Here is a 22765-nt window from a genome sequence, read left to right on the forward strand (position 1 = left end):
ATTTTTGAGACAGGGAGAGACAGAGCATGAACAGGGGAGGGTCAGAGAGAGGGAGACACAGAATCTGAAACAGGCTCCAGGCTCCGAGCTGTCAGCACAGAGCCCGACGCGGGGCTCGAACTCACGGACCGCGAGATCATGACCTGGGCCAAAGTCGGCTGCTTAACCGACTGAGCCACCCAGGCGCCCCCTATGACTTATGTTTTAAATTTTTATTTAAGGTGTGAGGTTTAGGTCAAGATATTTTCCCCCTATGACTATCTAATTCCTGCGTCATGAATGATAAGACTGTTCTCCCTTCATTTTAGTGTTTTTATACTTTGGCCAAGTATTGGCTGTACTTGTGTAAAGCTATGTCTGGGTTCTCTATTCAGTTTTACTGATCCAGGCATCTATTCCTCCATCATTACTACAGTCTTGTTAACTAAAGCTAGCTATATAATTTTGAAATTGGGTAGAGTGATTCCTCCTAATATTCCTCTTTTTCAAAATAATGTTATTCTAGTTCCTTTGACTTTTCATAAACATTTTAGAAAAATCCTGTTCTATACAAATAAAATTTTGTTTAGCCTCATAAAAATTTCATGAAGCACATATATCAACTTGGGGATAGTTACATACTTTATATGTTGAGTCTTCCAGTCCTTGAGCACAGTATGTATGTATGTCTCTTCATTGTTTAGATTTCTTTTTCTTTCTTTCATCAGTGTTTGGTAGTTTTCATCTTAAAAGTCCCACACATACTGTTGAGGAGTAAGAATTTCCTCTGCCTTTCAAGGTTCTTTTGCCGGACCAAGAATCAAATTGACATGAGGCAGATTAACAGGAGAAAATTTTTGTTGTGTATGTACAATCAACACAGACATGGAAATTCCAAAAACAGAGAGGCAACATGATGCTTCGGTGAGCTAAGGAGATGGATAGAGGTTTGAGGTTGCAAAGGTGAGAAAGAACATTAGCAGGAAAGTGGGAGAAGATGTTTGGAAAGCAAAGGTTGCCCTATTATGTAGGTGAGTTTCTTAGGGAAGGAGGAATCTCTGTTTATAGCTGTCTTCATAGTACAAGCAGGCAATTGAGGGGCAAGAGGTAAAGAGCATTCCCTGAATCTGCTGGGTTTTTGCTTTTAATGCAAAATAATTTTCCTGCCAGAGTGGCCCAACTTGGGGTGACTTATCCTTGTCGTCTTTATAAAATATACACCTAAATATTTCATTTTTTGAAGGATTATAAGTGCTATCACATTTTTTGTTTTTTATTTATTTTTGAGAGAGAGAGAGAGTGCGAGTGTGCAAAGGAGTGAGAGTCAGGGAGAGGCAGAGAGAGAGAGGAGACAGAGGATCCAAAGCAGGCTTGATGGACTGAGCCCCCCAGGTGCCCAAAGGCTATTACATTTTTAATTTTGGTTTCTATGGGTTCATTGTTGGTACATAAAAATACAACTAATTTTATATATTGAACTTGTATCCTGCAACCTTGCTGACTCATTTATTAGCTTTCAGAGTTTTACAATACATTCTTTAGATTTCCTCTGTAGACATATCATCTGAAAATTGGGACTGTTGGAAGTCTTCCTTTCTGGTCTTGGTACCTTGAAGATTTGGTAGAAATGTCCAGTGATTAATCTGAGCCTAGAGATTTCTTTTTCAGGGATTTTAAAATTATGAGTTCAGTTTCCTTTATACTTAAGAATTTGTGCAAATTATTTTGTATTGGCTAAGACTATGCTTTGCAAAGCATGGGTCCATTTCATGTCAGTTCTCAAGTGTGCATGTAGAGTTGTTTACATCATTGTTGTGTTATCTTTTTGATACCCACAAGGTTTGATATATCCTGTTTCATTCCTACTATAAGTGACTTATGTCTTCTTTCTCTTTGCTTTGCTAATCATTTTTTTAATTGAAAATGCCAATTAATTAAAGAGGAGACATAGCTACTAACCCTTTTATAAATACAACATAAGTAATTTGTCAAAATATGATTCAAAGTTCAAGTAGTTGAATTATAAAAACAAAGAATCTTAGAATTTGAGAGGGTAAAAGAAGTTAGTCCAACCTCTTTGGAATAGGATCTAACACTAAGACTTCTGCTAAGGACTCATTTTTCTCAATTACAATTAGTCCTATATCTCCATCCTAGCACATATCACACTCTATTAAAATGTGAGAGAAATCCACTAGGACATGTTTGTTGGTGGATCAGCCCCAACATTTAAATTGCTACTGCTAGGGGCGCCTGGGTGGCTCAGTCGGTTAAGCGTCCGACTTCAGCCAGGTCACGATCTCGCGGTCCGTGAGTTCGAGCCCCGCGTCAGGCTCTGGGCTGATGGCTCGGAGCCTGGAGCCTGTTTCCGATTCTGTGTCTCCCTCTCTCTCTGCCCCTCCCCCGTTCATGCTCTGTCTCTCTCTGTCCCCAAAATAAATAAACGTTGAAAAAAAGTTAAAAAAAAATAAATTGCTACTGCTAGTGATAAATGAATTACCAACAAATAAAGGAATCATTTCTATAACTTCCCCAACCTGGCAAAGTAAGCGGGAAGGGAGATTCACCCAATTCCTGCTTAAATGCTTTCATATGAAATAGTACACTACCTCCTTTCATCTAAAGGAAACCCTTGTCATAATGTTTTTCCTAATATTGAATCAGTATTTCCATATTTTCACAGTATGGGTTTTTAATGATAATCTTTCTTATTACTTGTAATTCTCTATGATAAAACTTTAAGAATTGGCAACAGATACCATTGATTCTGCACATCTTTTCTTACTCTTCTTTCTCATGTTTGTAGTCATAGTGTCTGTATAAATATTCTTGAATTCTTTAATAACATCATATATGCATGATTTTAGAGCTCTACTCTCTGGCCTTCCTCTTAATGTATGGTTTCATTCTCAAATTTTCCCTTAAACATGAGAATTAAGTATTCAGAAAATACCACAGTACTCTAATTAGAATTACACCATCACAAAAATATTCAGTATTCCCCTTTTTTCATCTACTGTAACAGATTCATACAGCCTAGGAATTTTAGGAGTTTAGTTTTTATTCTTTTAGTTAGTCTTATGTTGATCATGACTAAGAACAATGAGTAGGAAGTTACATGAATAAATAACAAATAAGGAAGATTCCAAATAGTAAGAATTACAAAGATAGTAGGAAAGACCCAAAGGAAAGAGAGATCACCTGGTGAGTTTGTGGAATAGAAATCTTAGCATCTGGAGCATTTAGATTAAGAGGGGGAAATGGCTAGAAATGAGTTCAGAGAGACAAGGAGGGGAATCTGGTAGTCCACGTTAAGAAATTTGTGTTTTAACTTGGAGTAACAGAAAGTCATTTTAGGATATTAAATACAGAAATAATATAATAAAATTTAGTGTTTAGAAAAATCACTCTGACAGCGGTGTAGTTGACAGTAATTATGAAGGCATGGGGATTAGTCAGGAAACTCTATTAGTATTTCATTAAAGAGATAATAGTTTCAGGGTACATTCAATGAAGATGGAAAGAAGTGAATACATGTTTAGAAGAGAAAAATCTATGAATGTGATTGTTAACTGTGGAGGATTTCTGGGTTGGATAAGTGAGTAATTGGAAGTTTCATTTACTCTTCTTAATTAATGAAACAAGAGAATGAGGTGATTTTAAAGTACATTATTTCACTTTTTTATTTGTCTAGTTTGAGATATGTGTGGGTCTTCCAAATGGAGATCTGTCCAATAAACAGATGGCTAAATAGATCTTAAGCTTGGGAAGGCATTTCTGCAGCAGACATAAAATTGGGAACCATCAATATATGATGGTAATTAACATAATCAAATGGATAATATCACATAAGGAGGGTATGTACAATGTGAAGAGAAGAAATTGCATAGGATCAAACCCTGAATATACCAATATTTATGAGGAAGAATCTTATAAGAGAGACAGAGAAAGGAAGAAACTAGAAGGAAAAGGAAAGAAAAAAACCCAGATCCTGGTGTTATAGAAGACAAGGAAAGTTATAATTCTGAAAGGAAAAAGTGGGTAACATTATCAAAGATGCAAACATCAAATAAGTACTGAACAATCTCTATTAGATTTAATAATAAGTGGGTAATTGGCAACCACCAAGTGTCATTTTCAGAAAGTGATAGAAATATGGGTTTGGAAATTACTGTTAACATGCAGTGGTTTTAAATCTATTCCCCACCTGCAGTCATTCTGGATGATACCTATCTCATCCATTTACATTTAAACTGAAAAGTAGGATTTGCCACGTATTGATATTAAAATTCCATTATCAAAGTTTCTACCAATCATTGAGCCTATCCAAACTCATATAATCAGTGTAAACAGACAATCTAGTTGAATGGTTATATACCTTCCCCATATCTTCATTCTATCATCAATCAATTTATTCCAGTTATATTAAGAAATAATTGACCTACATCATTTTTATAAGTTTAGTGTGTACAGTATGATGGTTTTATTTACATATATTGTGAAATGATACCACAACAGTTTCAGCTAACATATATCTTCTTATTTTATTGAAATGTTTATTTTTGAGACAGTAGGAAAGGAAGAGGGAGTGGGGGGAGGGGCAGATAGAGGGAGACAGAGGATCTGAAGCAGGCTTTATGCTGACAGCAGAGAGCTCAATGTGAGGCTTGAACTCCTGAACAGTGACATCATGACCTGAGCTGAAGTTGGATGCTTAACCGACTGAGCCACCCAGGTGCTCCTGTTTTGATATCTTTTGATGTCAATATGCTTTAACAACTTTTCATTTTCTTTTGTGTTTTTACCACAGAGTTTTGTTTGTGGTTACCATAGGGCTTACATAAAATTTCTTAAATTTTAGCACCTTATTTTAAACTGAAAACAACTTAACTTTTATATTAGTAAATTTTACACTTTTGATTCCCCCCCCCAAATTTTTAAAAATGTTTATTTATTTTTGAGAGAGCTAGAGAGAACAAGCAGGGGATGGGCAGAGAGAGAGAGTGAGAGAGGGAATTCAGGGCAGAGCCCAATGCAGGGCTCAGCCCACCAACTATGAGATCATGCCTTGAGCCAAAATCAAGAGTTGAATGCTGAGCCAGCTGAGCCACACAGGTGCCCCCTCCCCTTACATTTTCAAATCATTTATGTCATAATTTACATGTTTTAAAAATATTATGAAAGGAATAACATATTATGGTAGTTATCATGATTTCATTATATTTTTTAAACTTCTAAACTAGAATTGTAAATGAATTATGCATCATTATTAGCATATTGCATAATCTAACTATAATTACATAGTTAACATTACCAGTGAGATTCATCTTTTATGTTTTGTGTTTTTGTTATTAATTAGCTTTCTTTTACTTCCACTCAACTCCCTTTAACATTTCTTGTAAAGCAGGTCTGGTGGCAATATACTCCATCACATTTTATTTGTTTGGGAAAATCTTTGTCCCTCCTTCATTTCTGAAGGACAGATTTGCTGGGTATAGAATTATTTGTTGACAGTTATTATATTTTTTTCCAAAATGTTAACATATGTTATCCCATTCTCTCCTAGCCTGAATAGTTTGTGTTGAGAAATACACCAAAGTCTTATGTAGATTCCCTTGTTTATAGCTTTTCTGTATTCTCTTACTGCTCTTAAAATTTTTTCTTTGTGTTTGACTTCTGACAATTATAATTAAACTGTGTCTCAGTCTTGCCCTATTAAGGTCCAATGTATTCACAGTCCTTTGGGTGTTATGAATCTGGATGATCATTTCTCTCCCAAGCCTGGGAAGTTTTCAGCCATTAATGCTTTAAATATACATTCTGGTTTTGTTTATCTTTTTTTTTCTGGAATTCCCATAATGTACATACTGTTTCTTTTCAGTGTGTTCCATATTTCCATAGACTTCCATCACTGTTTTTCATTTTTTTCTTCTTTCTCTTTTGACTGAATAATTTCTACTGTCTTATTCTCCAGGTGGCTGATTCTTTCTTCTGGATGATTGAATATATTTGAAACTCTAAATTGAATTGTTCAATTCAGTTATTGTATTTTTCAACTATAGAATTTGTGTGTGTGTGAGACGGCTGTTCTTTCTCTGTTGAACACCTCATTTTTGTTCATGCATTGTTCTCCAAATCTTGTTTAGTTATTGCCTGTATTTTTGTATAGTTCATTAAACTTTCTTAAAGAATACAGAACATAATGTAGGATTAAGTGGAAAATTTTAATATACCTAACCAAAAAATAAGCCTGATTAGATGAAAAGGATCTGTCAAAAATTAACTGTTTGTAAAAAATATAAGACATTTCTTTTTTTTTTAATTTTTTTTCAACGTTTATTTATTTTTGGGACAGAGAGAGACAGACCATGAACGGGGGAGGGGCAGAGAGAGAGGGAGACACAGAATCGCAAACAGGTTCCAGGCTCTGAGCCACCAGCCCAGAGCCTGACGTGGGGCTCGAACTCCCGGACCGCGAGATCGTGACCTGGCTGAAGTCGGACGCTCAACCGACTGCGCCACCCAGGCGCCCCGAGACATTTCTAAGGAGCATGACATAACTCAAATTTGCTATAATGTGCCATCTACAATTTCAGCGTATAAGTAAAAAAGAAAAAAAATTACACATGTCAAGAAACAGGAAAATTAACATACATTTGAGAGAACAAAAATAGTCAATAGAAATTGAACCTAAGATAATGGAAAACTTAGATTTAATAAACAAGGGATTTAAAGCAGGTATTACAAATGTCTTTGAAGATTTAAATAAGATATAGCTGTAATAAACAAACAGATTTGGAGGACCTCAGTGGAGAAATGAAAATGAAGAACGAGGAGAAGAAAAAGAGGGTGAGGAAGAAGGAAGAGGAGGAGGTAAAGGAAAAAGGAAGAATACTAAAATAAATAAACAAAGGGAACTTCTAGGGTTAAAAAATGCATTATCTAAAATAAAATTTGCTGGATGGACTTAGTCATACATAGACAACAGAAGAAAGATCATTGAACTTGAAGACAGATCTAGTTAGAATTTATCTAATTAAGAAGAGAAAAAAAGAAAATAAACTGATCAATGCCTTAGTGATCTACACAACTCCATCATATATTCTTATGTACATGTACATGAAACAACAGAAGGGAATGAGGAAAAATGAGGCAGCAAAATATTTGAACAAATAATTATCAAAATTTTCCAAATTTGTGGAAAACATCACCTTAAAGTGATTAGGATGATCAAGACAACATAAATGAAAATTGGTACATCTTGGTACCTCCTAATTCACTGATAAAAATTTATTTTAAATGAAGAGAATATCTTGGAAGACACCAGAAAAATAATTCATATATAATCTAACAATCCTGTGATTGAAAGCTTCTCATCAGAAAAACAAACAAAAAAAAGGCTTAATTATATTGGAAGAATGAATTTAAATACTCAAATGGGGGAAGAGGAAAGGACGTACCAACATAGAGTTTTGTATCTACAGAAAACATCCTTCAATAATGAAGACATAGTGAAGACGTTTTTTTAAAGACATTTTTAAATAAATGAACAACAAGAGATATCAGCATTCATTGTAAAAGATGTTAAAGGACGTGTTTATGGCTAAAAGTTTCAGATTGAAACTTGAATCTTCAGAAAGGAATGAAGAAAAATATAAATAATAATTATGTGGGTGAATATACAAGACCGCATTTTCTCTTTTCCTAACTTCTTTAAGAGGTATGTGATTTTTCTAAATAAAACATACATATTTTGTAGCTTTTATATTCCAGTGCAGATAAATATGACAAAAATTGCTCAAGGAACAGGAAGTGAGTGGAATTAAAATGTACCAAGGTTTTTAAATTTTGTATGAAGAACAGTATGAACTCTAGATAGTGATGGTAAAGTATGCACATGCAGTCACTCGACCAACACTAAACTGTAAAGAGATACAGATAAAAACCAAATAGAAGAATTAAAATGGAGAATGAAGAATTAAAATTAAAAACACAGGAGAAATAGAATAATAAAAAACAAATGTGAAAATGTTTTTAAATAAAAAAATATAATAAAATGAAAGATAAATCTTTCTATAACATTAATTATATCAAATGCAACTAGTCTAATCATACCAATTAAAGTGTAAACATTTGTGATTGGTTAAAAAAGCATGATACAACTCTTTGATAACTATTTTTCTAACCTTTTACTTTCAAACTATCACTGAATTTATATTTGAAATGGTTCTGGGGGTGCCTGGGTGGCTTAGTCAGTAAGCATATGACTTGATTTTGGCTCAGGTCAGAATCTCATGGTTCATGGGATTGAATCCTGCATTGGGCTCTGTGCTGGCAGTGCAGAGCCTGCTTGGGATTCTCTCTCTCCTCTCTCTGCCCATCCCTTCCCCACTCTCTCTCAGAGATTTATTATGAGAACAAATGAAATAAATAAATAAATAAATAAATAAATAAATAAATAAATAAATAAATTGTCCTGTTACGAATAGTGAATATAATATATATAGAGTATCCAAATTGATATACAAGTTTTGAAACATTACAAATAGTAAAAGGAAAATTGTATTATCACAAAGTAATTATCAAGTTATGTCAGAAATGTGCATGTATAATAGAGTTTCAAAATGCATGAAATAAAATATGAAAGAATTAACATAAAAATAGAAATATTCACAAGTATAGTCATATCACAATCATAATCTCTGTTAATCTTATAACTATGAAAAATATTCACTGTGTTAACACGAATACCACAGATATAATCATGGGTCCTTCTCAGTACATCATATCAGGAGTTAGGATATTGATATGTCACAGTGTTCTTGATGTTTACTTTGAACACCTGCTACCAGAACTTTCAGGACAGTTGTTGAATAAAAGGGGTGCTTTTGGACTACCTTACCCTATTTCCAGTCTTAGGGTGAAATTATTCAATATTCCACATTTAAATATGACATGACCTGTATGTTTTTCACAGGTCACTTTTTTCAGTTTGAGGGAGCTCCCTTCTATAGCTTGTTTACATCAAGTTTTGCATTAAGAAGTCTTGAATTTTATCAGTGCCTTTCCTGCATCTAGATGAAGACATCATATGATATTTTTTTCCTTTTGTGTTAAAGTGATGAATTACATTATTTGATTTTTGAGCAGTAAGTCAAACACATTTCTGGATAAAATGTATTGTTAAAGATTTTGCACCTATGTTTGTGGGCGATATTGGTCTCTAAATTTCTGTTCTAGTAGTTGATTGTCTGGCTTTGGTATTGGTATTATACTGGCTTCATAAAGAGAGTTGAGAAGAGTTCTCTTTTCCTTATGTCTTGAGAGTTTGTGTCAGTTGGTACCATTTCATCGTTAAATGTTTGGTAGATTTTACCCATCAAACCATTTGAAATGAAAGTTGGGTTTGTGGAAAAAGTTTTATTTTGAGTTTAATTTTGTTAATAGAGTGTCATTTAGATTTGTTTTAATTTTAAGGTGTTTTTACAGGTATTTTTCTCATTTCTTCCAAGTTGTTGATTTTTTAGAATAAATTTATTATTCATAATGGTTTTTCCTTTCTATTATTTAAATATCAATAGGGTTTCTGGTACTGTGCTACCCTTAAAATGTTTCTTTAAATATGAGTTTATTTAAAAATAAAAATTTATAAGAAATGAAATAATATTAAGAAACTGAGAAAAAGAAAAAAAGAAACTCAGGAGAAAGAAGTACTAGTTTGGAAGACAAAAAATTCAAATCATAAATAGAAACATATGTTATTTTTTAAAGTAGACAAATGATAAAACACCAAAGTTTAGTTTTAAAAAGGAAGAAAACATTTAAATAATGTAGTCTTGTTAAAGGGGAATTAATAACCATATAGAGACCAATAACTCTGTGAAAGTTTGAAAATGTCAATGAAATAGTTAATTTTCTATGAGAAAAATGACCAAAATTAACTAATGAAGCAGAAAACCTCAACAGACTATTAACTATCAAATAAAGTTATCAACAAACGTCCTTCAATTTTGTCTCTCGAGATAGATACTACTGAGTTCTATCACATTTTAATGACCTGATAATGGCCAAAGAAGCTATTCTAACCATATAAAATGACTAAATTTATTTTATGAAGCTAATATATCACTGATAATGAAGCCTCCAAAAATTAGAAAAGTAAGAAAACTATAGTTCAAACTGCCTGTGAATATAAATGTAGAAGAACTTAAAATGCTAGCAAACCAAATTCAGCAACAGAATCATTATATCATACTCTTTGAGGTGAGGGTCTTACCCTATGTAAAGGAAGTACTGAAAATATCATAACTGATATGAATGTGAAGGAATCATGGAAGTATTTTCATTCAAATCAAGGTTATATCAAGAGTACTTACTATTGATGTTATTATTTAATATTCTTGTTCTGGTTCTAGTCAGTATGTAAGGCATAAAATAAAATATAGTAACACTAAATCGTAATAATTTTCTAAAGATATGATTATGTATCTCAAAAGCCCAAGAGAATAACATAAAACAATGTAAACATTCCAGCCCTGTATAGTGGCTCCCCCAAACTCATGTCCACCAAAGATCTGTGAACGTGACCTTAGTTGGAAGCAGGGTCTTTGCAGATGTACTGAGTTAAAATGAGTTCATGCTAGATTAAAATAAGCCCTGACCCAGTGACTGGTATTCTTTTAAGAGGAAGCAAATTTGGACATAGGCACCCAGAGGGAAGATGGGGGAAGATGGTGTGGGAACACACAGGGAAGAATGCCATGTGATTGGAGGGATGTATGTACAAACCAAGCCAAGGGATACTAAGATTGCTGGTAAGCAAGAAATGCAAAGAGACAAGGAAGGGCCATCAGGGAGATCATGGTACTGTAGACACATTGATATCAGACTTCTAACCTTAGCAACTTTGAGGGAATAAATCTTGGTTGTTTAAAGCTGCCCTTTTTGTTGTACTTTATTATGCGAGTGCTAAGAAACTAATGCATTCCCTAAGGTCACACGGCCAAGAAGTTACCCCATTTAGAACTGGAAACTAATTTCTCAAATTATGCTTTTTTTTCTTTTTTCTTTTAATAATAGTATTTGTAAAACTTGTCCTGTGCATCACCACGGTAGCAATCGACATGATATTCTTGGTTCTATTAAACAAATAAGTAAAAAAAAAAGAAAAAAAAAAGTACATAGCCTCCTTAAATAAGTTAAAAATATTTTTTTATATAAAGAAATAATTTCCATACTGTGGGAATTCTTAGAGTTAGTGTGTTAATAATATACTAGTGTGTTTTTAAATCTCCCAAAGAGGGATATAATTTATAGGATTCATCATACTCATTTGACTGCAGAAACTTCTTCCTTTGGATGGCAAATTGGCATCCGCAGGACATTCATATTTAAATGTTTATTTATTTATTTTGAGAGAGAGAGAGAGATGGAGAGAGAGAAGGGGAGGGGCAGAGAAAGAGCGAGACAGAGAACCCAAAGCAGGCTCTGTGCTGTCAAACCCACAAACTCACAAACTCTGTGGGGCTCAAACTCACAAACCGAATCATGAGATTATGACCTGAGCCAAAGCCAGATGTTTAACTGACTGAGCCACCCAGGTGCCCGAGGACATTCATATTTAGATGAACAAAGAATTGATAAACTATGCCATGCTATCTCAAGAAAAATCAAGCCAAAGTGGATAACCGCCATATTTTCATGGCTGCCTACCTGTAGACAAAGAGATCTCTTCAAGAATTTCCTCATAGACACATTTTCTTATCCTGTAGTAGTTGTCATTTTTTTTTTTTGGTGAAGCCTTCACCCTGGAGTGCTGCATACCACAGTATAAAGGGGAGTAGTAGTACAGGGTTCCATCATGTCATTATTCAACTCATAGCCCTGCTGCTTACAGTGTGATACTTTGCCTAGGATCATACTCTGAACTTCAGCTTTCTCATCAAGCAAAAGAAGAATAACGACTATTATATTCAGATTTTGTGGGACTTAAATAAAATAACATAAATAAGGAGAATGCTTAGCACCCGACACACATGGTCAATGCACGGTAGCCCCCCTTCCAGTCAGTGTTTTTATCTTCCTAAATGTGCTTTACTTATAGCATATGCTCAATAAATTTATATTAAATGAATAATTGAATAGAATGGTGAGAACTTAATTTTAGGAATTCGCTAGTTGGGTCTTAAAAAGAATTAGGTTATGGTCTTCCAAAATTAAGAATTTTTTTAAATGAAACCGATATTTCATGCTCTGAAGATAGTGATAGATGGAAGAATGATAGCATTTAGAAAGGTAGAAACTGGTTTGATTGATGATACAGCTGTAGACAAAGGTGGTCATTTTCTTCTTGATGGCACACCTGCCTGGCACTGGCATTAATTGCTCCATGAAATGACAGGAATTGGCATCTTCACGGAAGACTATTTGCTGCTTTCCTCACTTGGCATCCATGGGAAATTGTGGAATATGAAATTATAAGTTATTCCCTCTCACCACAGTGATGTGAAATCCAAACTACTTAGGCTTGCTTATTGTATTTTCCCCACTGATAGGTTACAATTAAACTTTCCAAGGAAACACAGCCTCAAAACTATAGTAAATTTCAAAAGAAATACAGAATTTAAATGATAGAGATTCATGTAGCAGCATTTGTATGATTTTAAAAACAGCACAGATCTGTTTTTCAACAGCACGCATTATTTTTTATACAAGTGGCCTTTCTAGATGCTGGTCTGTATGGCAATCTAGTCTTCATGGGCTGCTAAATTTTCCAATACAAGGTCAACTGAATTATTCACTTCATTTTATAATGCTTAAGATAACTATTCAGATTCTAAACATGATGCTGAATATTTTTACCTCCCAGATCTCTGAAAAGATACATAGGAGAACTTTAGTATTCTGAGCTAACAGACTGTATACAGTCTATTCTCAGAAAGAGTAAATTACCGAAATAAGTTTCAAATGTAACTTTATTTTATTTATTTTTTTAAAATTTATTTATTTTGAGAGGGACAGAGACAGCACAAGTGGGGGAGGGGCAGAGGATGAGAAGAGACAGAGAATCCCAAGCGCATTCCATACCATACCAGCACAGAGCCCGACATGGGGGCTTGAATCCACGAAACTGAGATCATGACATGAGTTGCTCAACCAACTGAGCCACCCAGGTGCCCCTCAAATATAATTTTAAAGTTGAATCAGCAATTGGATTGTAAATGCCATCTTGTTCACTTGGTGACAGAATTATGGCAGAAAATTCTGTATCCTTGAAAATATTAGAAATCAGTGTTAGCCTGGCTGTTAAACCATTTTTAAAAGCACATTAGTCTTGATGCCTTTTAACTTTATTAATTTTTAATTATCTCAAAAACTGAAAACGATATTTTAATTGTTTGGCAAGTGTTTTTTTTTTCTTTTTCCTGGAAGTTGTGATAAAGTTAGCTTAAAAAAATTTTTTTTAATGTTTATTTTTGAGAGAGAGAGAGAGAGAGAGAGAGACAGAGTGTGAGCTGGGGAGGGGCAAAGAGAAAGACACAGAATCCAAAGCAGGTTCCAGGCTCTGAGCTGTCAGCACAGAGCCCAATGTGGGACTTGAACTCATGAAGCGTGAGATCATGACCTGAGTTGAAGTCAGATGCTTAGGTGACTGAACCACCCAGGTACCCCAAGTTAAGTTTCATCTTAGTGATATTTACACTCCAAAATGGTATTGAAATAATGATAAAGCCCATGTGTTTTAAAATTTTCCACCTTATTAGGTACAAATAACATAGAAGGTATTTTGTGTATTTCATTTATTCTGACCTATGCTAATTGTAAGAATAAGTCCATAAAGACATAATTTTGATGCCTAGCATAATTGGAAATTCTTAAAGAGTTTTTTGTTATAGAATAGTGTAGGGGGTGCCTGGGTGGCTCAGTCAGCTAAGTGACTGACTCTTGATTTTGGCTCACGTTATGATCTCAGGGCCTGTGAGATCAAGCCCAGGGTCTGGCTCTGTGCTGGCAGTGTGGAAGCTGCTTGGGACTTTCTGTCTCCTTCTCTCTCTGTCCCTCTCCCGCTTGTGTGCATGCACTCTCTAAATAAATAAACATTAAAAAAAGAGAAGAAAAAGAATAGTGTAGAATCTTTGTCCCAGAATGGCTGTGGCTTCAGCTGGGGTGTGCACCTGCTTTCCTTTGGCATGTGCACTTAAGAGCGCAGGTCCCTGAGAGCTTTGTTGCCAGAATCATTCCTACTCTCATTTACGTTAAATTTCCAGAGATTTTTTGGGTACTTGTTCAAATAAGCTTTTTCAAAAAATTTTATTTTTTAATGTTTATTTATTTCTGAGAGACAGAGCACGAACAGGGGAGGGGCAGACAGAGAGAGGAAGACACAGAATCTGAAGCAGGCTCCAGGCTCTGAGTTGTCAGCACAGAGCCCAACACCAGGCTCGAACCTGCGAACCCTGAGATCATGACCTGAGCTGAAATTGGATGCTTAACGGGCTGAGCCATCAGGCGCCCCAAATAAGCTTTTTTTAAAAGAGATAAATCTTTATATAAATACTTATTGACGTGTTACAAATTAGGTTCTTCTTAAGTATTTTTAGTTTTTGGGTACCATCTCACCTATAATTATGGTTTTCAAGATTTTCATTTTCAGTTTAATATTCAGGGAGAACTTAATAAAGAATTACTATTATCAAAGAATTCTAAATAGTTCGTTTTATTACGTATGATCAAATGAATCACTCATGGGCTGTATGCTGCATCATGCATATATATTTAAAAATAAAGAACATGAAAAGTATCCTGAATATAATTTTATAAGATACAAACTCTTAGTAGCAGAATTTTATAAGATACAAACTCTTAGTAGCAGAATGCTCAGTTTTACAACATCTTCACTTACATTATTAGCTTTATAATTTACCAGCAAAATTATAGGAAGATGTTTGTGTAATTCCTATTGTCCAGCTTGGTGTATGATGAGCTTGCAACTCACAGCTCTCTTCTCACAAGGCAAAGCCTGAACAGACTGAAAGATCAACAACTCTTATTCAATCCATAAAAGAGGGGAGGACACAGAGCAAATTGCTGTCCCAAGATCGGAGAGAGGCAAGTGAACACAGGGAGTCACCTATTATCAGACCTGGCACTCAGGAGAAGAATCCACTAAAGGAACCCGCACCTGGGTAGGAAAAGGTGAAATGATGCTGATGAAGTTCTGGCGTTGCCGTGTGGACAAGCCTGAGCGAAAACCTTCAGGAAACCCCCTTCTAGGGATACCTTATAAGGTGTGGCTCAGTTGGTTGAGCGTCCGACTCTTGATACCAGTTCAGGTCATGATCTCATGGTTTGTAGGATTGAGGCCCATGTCAGGCTCTGTACTGAGCTTGGAGCATGCTGAATATTCTCTCTCCCTCTGCTCCTCTCCCCTGCTCATGCACAGTCTTTCACTCTCTCTCTCAAATATATATACATACATCTACATATATATACATACGTATATACATACATATACATATATATACAAATGTATGTGTGTATATATATATGTGTATATGTGTGTGTGTGTGTGTGTATGTGTATATATATATATATATATATATATATATATATATATATATGACACAACTCTGTTGTTCCTAACAAGGTCTTCCCTCAGATAATGAAATATCTGAGGTCTTCCCTCAGATAATGAAATTCTAAACTGCCAGGGTATTTTCAGAGCCTAACTTACTTTGTGGAAGGGAAATCTCCAGTGCTACACCTTTCTAGTTATACTGTTCCATGTAAGGGGGAGAAAAAAAATCTGAGAAACACTTGTGAATTTCATAGTCCAGAGGTATAGGTTCATTGAAAGACTGAGAACTAATAACAGAATCATAGAATATCCCTTTTCCCCACATTAAAGGGCTATTTAAAGCAGTTTCTTTTACCCAATATATCATGTCCAGCTATTAAGAAAATATCTCAAGGCATATACTGAAAGGCAAAAAACAGACAAAACAGAAAAAACTATAATTTGAAGAGACAGAAGAAGCATCAGAAAGAGACATGGCAGGGGTGTTGGAATTATCAGACCAGGAATTTAAAACTATATGCTAAGTCCTCTAGTGGATAAAAGAACATGCAATAAAAGGTGGGCAATGTAAACAGAGAGGTGGAGATCTTAAGAAAGAATCGGAAAGAAATCCTAGCAATCAAAAACACTGTGACACCATACATGAAAATGAACTCAAAATGGATGAAAGACCTAAATGTGAGACAGGAAACCATCAAAATCCTACAGGAGAAGACCTCTTTGACCTCGGCCACAGCAACTTCTTACTTGACATGTCTCTGAAGGCAAGGGAAAAAAAGCAAAAATGAACTGTTGGGACCTCATCAAGATAAAAAGCTTCTGTACAGCAAAGGAAACAATCATCAAAACTAAAAGGCAACCGACTGAATGGGAGAAGGTATTTGCAAATGACATATCAGATAAAGGATTAGTATCCAAAATCTATAAAGAACTTACCAAACTCAACACCTGAAAAACAAATAATCCAGTGAAGAAATGGGCAGAAGACATGAGTAGACACTTTTCCGAAGAAGACATCCAGATGGCTAACAGACACATGAAAAGATGCTCAATGTCACTCATTATCAGGGAAATACAAATCAAAGCCATGATGAGATACCACCTCACACCTGTCAGAATGGCTAAAATTATCAGCTCAGGAAACAACAGAAGTTGGAGAGGATTTGGAGAAGGGGAAACCCTATTGCACTGTTGGTGGGAATGCCAACTGGTGCAGCCACTCTGGAAAAACAATATGGAAGTTCCTCATAAAATTAAAAATAGAACTAACCCTACGACCCAGCAATTATACTGCTAGGAATTTATCCAAAGGATACAGAAATGCTGTTTTCAAAGGGCACATGCACCCCAATGTTTATAGCAGTACTATCAACAATAGCCAAATTATGGAAAGAGCCCACATGTCCATTAACTGATGATGAATGGATTAAGATGTGGTCAAAATACACAATGGAATACTACTTGGCAACGAAAAAGAATGAAATCTTTCCATTTGCAACAACATGGATGGAACTAGAGTGTATTACGCTAAGCGAAATAAGTCAGAGGAAGATAAATATATGATTTTACTCAGATGTGTAATTTAAGAAACAGGAGGTCATAGGGGGAGGGAAGGAAAAACAAGATAAAAACAGAGAGGGAGGCAAACTGCAAGAGACATTTAAATCTAGAGAACAAACTGAGGGCTGCTGGGGCGGGGGAGGCACTGGGTGATGGGCATTAAGGAGGGCACTTGTTGGGATGAGCATTTGGTGTTATATGTAAGTAATGAATCACCGGGCCCTACTCCAGAAGCCAAGTTAACTCTATGTTAACTAACTTGAGAATAAAAAAAAAATCATCTGATCCAGTAACAAAAATAAAGAAATAAAATAAAATAAACGGGAAAGAAAACCCCACTGTGACAAAAGTGAAGGATGGCTTTGGTGGGCTTATTAGCCCGGACACAGTGGAGGAATACCTGAGCTAGAGGCCATCACAATAGAAACCTCAAAAACTGAAAAGTGGAGAGAACAAAGACTGAGAACACACAACAGAATATCCAAGGACTTTACAACAAAAGGTGTAATGTGCTTAGTGGGAGTATCACATGGAGAAGAAAGAGAGAAAGGAACAGAAGAAATATTTGAAAGAATAATGACTGAGAATTTCCCCAAATTAATGTTGGGTGCAAAACCACAGATCCAGATGCGCAGAAACCATGAAGCAGGATAAATACCAAAAAAACCCCACAACACCCCCCCCCCAATAAAACACAACTACACCTAGGTATATCATTTTCAAGCCACAGAAAATCAAAGTAAAAACCTGAGAGAAGTCCGAAGGATAAGACACTTTAACTATAGAGGAACAAAGGTAAGGATTACACTTGATGTCTCAGAAATTATGCAAGTAAAAAGAAAGCGAAATATTTAAGATGTTGTGTGTGTGGGGGGGGGGGGCGGACAACAATAACAACAAATTACCAACCTAGATTTCGTATTCTGAAATTTTCCTTTGAAAGTGAAGCGTCAACAAAAATTTTCTCAGACAAACACAGACTGAGGGAATTTTTTTTTTTTTTTTGCCAGAAAACCTTCTTTGTTTTCAGAGGATTGAAAAACGGTATAGATTAGAAACTCAGATTTGCATAAGGGAAAGAAAGCTTTGGAGAATGAAGGTAAAATAAAAGCTTTTAAGAGTAACCAAGGGTAAATAAAGGTATTACATAATAGTAAAGGAGTCGTTCCCCAAGGAGGCATGACAATCCCTAATGTGTATGAACCTGACAATAGAATGTCAAACAACATGAGACAAAAACGTAACGGAATTGCAAGGAGAATCGATGGGCTCACTATTGTAGTTGGAGGTTTCCACCCTCATGTATCAGAAATGGATAGATCCAGCAGGCAGAAAATCCATAAGGTCATAGTCGAACTCAATAATTCTTGCTATCCTGGAAGTGGAAGAAAAGACTTAAGCAATGTTAGTAATGAGATAATTTTAAGAACCTGGGAGATAGTTGCTATTTTGTGCAAATTAACATTTTTAATTTCTGCAGCTTATTATCATAAATTCCAATTAATACACTCTTTACCTTTCTGTTGCACAATTTTCTCATCTCTAAGGATTATGTTTTAAAAACTATTGCAATGATTAATAACTTTTGCTTTAGGCAGCAGTTTCCAAGCCAAGCTGTATTGAGTAGAACAAGAAACTTCCTAAATTCTCTACCAGGGCCCGAGGAGCAAAGATGAGAAGAGAGAAGAAATAAATTACATTGATCAAATAGGTGTTTGGGGGAAGAAATGTGTGTGTAATGCTAAAGTATCTTCTTATTGATTTTGAGACTGGGAACCAGATTTGTAGAGAAATAGACTTGTACAAGCCATGGAAATAGCTTTCTGTAGGAAACTAAAATTGTGTGTGTGTGTGTGTGTGTGCATGCACATGTGTGTTTGTGCATACGTGTGTGTGTGTGTGCACATACATTTTTTTTTTGTAGTCAAAAAGACTTTACTGAGAATTTTGAATTTTTGGGAAGTTTGTTATAAAATATCAGAAGGGTCTAAAGCACATGCCTAAATAGGATCAAAGATCACTGTAAAACTTGTTTCATTATTTATTTAACCAAGCTGGCAACAAGGGATTCCAAACGCAAAAGCATTGGCTTGTCTCGCTGTTAGCAAAACTTTGCTCCCTTTATTTTGCTAAGTTTTAACTGTTTCATGTAATTAAAGAACTGATAAAGACAAAACAGAAACTTTACTTACAGTTTCTTATTAAGAACAGAGAAGTAATCCAAGAAACTTATTTAGCAGAGAGAAAGCCAGATTTCAAATTTATAGCAGTGTACTTTAAAAATTCATTTATTCTGGGGTGCCTGAGTGGCTCAGCTGGTTGAGCATCCCAATCTTGATTTCATCTCAGTTCATGATATCAACGGCATGGGGTTAAGTCCTTTGTTGAGTCCACATTGGGCCCTGCGTTGGGCTCCGCACTGAGTGTGGAGTCTCTCTCTCTCTCTTTCATTCTAATCCTCTTCCCTTCTCTCTCTCTCTAAAATAAAAAAAAAAATAAAGTTCATTTATTCCAATTATTGTCCATTCTAACCTTGGATACATTTTTTTCCAAAGATTCCCCTTCACAAACGTTTCACAAGTTTCAATACAGATTTTATTGTAAGCCTTCTCTATTTAAATAACTAGTCTCATTTTAAGACAAAATTACTTTCCCCTTAACAAAAATATATTTCATTGCTTATGCCTTTCTTATGCATCTTACTTTCCAAAATACATAGTGCTTCCCTTATCCATTCTAGAATTTTAATTACACTTACCAGAATTTTAACTCTTAGAAACCTTAGTTCCCAATAAAAACTAAGTAGTAACCAATTGTGAGCTGCCCTACTCCTGTGTCTCCCCAAACCTTTCTGGATAATCAGCTTTTATTCTATCTGAATTTATTAGTTGAACTCATGTTGTACCTGGTGCAAATTGCCAGCAAAAATAACTTAAGACAATGGTTTATTTTGTCTCAGGACATTTTCATGGGTAATTGTTAAGAACTTGAGGGTGGATGGGCACCCGGATGGATCGGTTAAGCGTCTGACTTCTGCTCAGGTCATGATGATCTCAAGGTTTGTCAGTTTGAGCCCTGCATTGGGGTTTGTGCTGATAGCCTAGAACCTGCTTCAGATTCTGTGTCTCCCTCTCTCTCTCTCTGCTCTCCCCCTGCTTGCACTCTGTCTCTCTCAAAAATAGGTAGACATTAAAAAAAATTTAAAAAAAGAACAAGTGGGCTGAAAGATAAAAAAAGGTTTATAGACTGTTAAATAGCTTTCAAAATCTTTGGTAACCTAAAACTTTTAAGTTTTGCTGAGTTAAATGATAAATTGGGTTGAATTCATTGGATATGTAAGTCTTTTCCAAATAAGATAAAATGCTGAAACATCAATTACTAAACATGGGTTTAAAATAGTCTCTTTTAATGCTAGTGTCAGGATAATATTCTTAGGTATTGAATATTACATGATGTGTCAAGATCACTATAATTTGCATTGTATATCCTAAAGTCAGCTAATTTCCTTTTTCTCTCTACCATAAATTGGGAAATGTTTTCCAGGTACCTCCAGTGGGCACTGTGATTTTGAATTTGACCTTTGTTCCTGGGAGCAGGAACAGGATGATGACTTTGACTGGAATCTGAAAGCTAGCAGCATCCCTGCTGCAGGCACGGAACCAGCTGCTGATCACACCTTCTGGAACTCCTCCGGTCATTACATCTTTATAAAGAGCTTGTTCCCTCAGCAGCCCATGAGAGCAGCCAGAATCTCAAGCCCAGTCATAAGTAGAAGAAGCAAAAACTGCAAGGTATGGGAAAAAAATGAAGCAAAACAAATACTGTAAGCGACTGCTGATAGAGCTAATACAGAAAAATGGAATGGCCAGGACCAGACAAAAGCCGACTTTAAATTTACTCAACCTGGGATATGTATGGGAAGGAGAAAGTGAAGTAAGGAGAAAAGGGAAGGATGGTTAGAACTGTGGGAAGAATTTATCATATCAATCAATTCCATAGATATTCTAATTTTGGAAACCACTGGGAAACTTCATGGTTATTATCCATCACTATGGATAGTAGAAAAGTAAAATCAAGTTGCTTCCACTCAAGGAATTTAGTACTTATTGGGAATATGAGAATTCTGTCATCGGAAAATTCAACAACAAGTAGTAGATAGTTACATATTTCCAAGAATGAGTATCAGAAATAGTTGGAGCTACTATAAAATGGTTGAAGAGTCTTTATGGAAAGGAAAGGCTAAAATTATCCCTTAAAAAGGGAGAATTTCTGTAGGCAAGAAGAAAAGATGGTTTGGCCACTATCCTATGGAAACTTAAGGAAATCATTTGTACTATTAAAATTATAAATAGGATTGTATGGTTCTTCAGGACAAGCAGCCTCCTATGATGAGTGTGTATTTTCAGGTCCTCTACTTTTTCTTTATTGATTGGTTGTTTTTAATTTCATGAAGGATTTGAGCCAGCTGAGTTAGGAACTAAACTTAGTTTTACATACAATGTAAATGAAACCTTCAGAGGTGACTTCTCAAGAATCTTGCTTACAAGAGAATGGTACATGAATAAATGTGCTATTTATTTATATTTACAATGAGAAATGTGATCTCCATAAGATCTGGACACATGTATTCTGACTGGTGTGTTCTCCAGTGTCTGAACACTGAAAGGAAAGCAGATTACGTCTAGAAAGTTGATCAAAGAATCAGGCTGGGAGACAATAATGTGATTTAGTCTTTGTTGTCTTCAAATTATAATATTCTTGTGTACCTGACTCCACAATAGTGAGAGCCCTACCCCTTGGAAGGAGTTGGTTTTAGCCTTTGCTCAAAGGCTCCCCACATTGCCTGCACCCATTACAGATGCTTGCTCCTCTGTTTTGTGCTGATCAGCCTTCTCTTCCTACCATTGTCATGGTCTTAATAGAAGTTAAGTCTTTAGCTTGTATCGGAAGTTTTTCTGTCTCATCTTAAGTTGATTTTATAGTTTAACTCTCGGGGGGTAAACCTCATTTCTCTTATCTCTACAGGCGCATTTGATAGAATTTTCTGCAAGAGAGTGACATGATCAGATCAGAGTTTTAGAGAGATAACTCAGCAGTCTCGAGCAGATGTAACAAATCATACAGAATAACATTAAACTTTATGTAATTAGTTTGGCCAAAGAAAATGAGTTTTAATCAAATACATTTCTTGTTTGTTTTTGTTGTTTTCCAAATTACTTGGTATTTTCTCAAAAATCAAACCCAAACACACCAGATTTTATATGCCTAGTCTTTATCTATAAATCTCTCTTTCTATACCCGTAGATACTCTGAAATTTGCAAATGTGTTTTAGTCTTAGACAGCTAATTAAAAATTAAGCATAAACCATATAGAATTTAGCTTAACTTCTCAACTTTTCTGTTTAGACTTTGTCTGAAAATGCTGAAAAAGATTTGTTTTTCATACTGTAGCAAATAAGGATTTCATCCATCTCTCTCTTTCCCTGGTCCTGGAACTGTAGTCCCCACTGTTTTAAACATCTGTGTGAGAATAATGAAATATGCCTAGAAGAAATGTCAAAAAATTAATGATGAATGGTTCATTTTATGAATATTTATGATATAGATTGAATACAAAGAAGTGAGGAAAGGTCATGCTGGGAATGATTG

The 22765-nt window shown here is 35.3% G+C and overlaps 1 protein-coding gene across 1 annotated transcript in view; it reads left to right on the forward strand.

Moving 5' to 3' along the window:
• MALRD1 (MAM and LDL receptor class A domain containing 1) overlaps nt 1-22765 on the forward strand; it is a 779242-nt gene that overhangs the window by 337446 nt on the left and 419031 nt on the right. Inside the window, exon 25 of the mRNA XM_047865740.1 lies at nt 20660-20907. Within this exon, the coding sequence (XP_047721696.1) occupies nt 20660-20907 (248 nt within the window). The remainder of the gene's footprint in view (nt 1-20659; nt 20908-22765) is intronic.

This window comes from Prionailurus viverrinus, chromosome B4 (genome assembly GCF_022837055.1).
Source record: "Prionailurus viverrinus isolate Anna chromosome B4, UM_Priviv_1.0, whole genome shotgun sequence".
In the NCBI taxonomy this organism is placed as follows: Eukaryota; Metazoa; Chordata; class Mammalia; order Carnivora; family Felidae; genus Prionailurus; species Prionailurus viverrinus.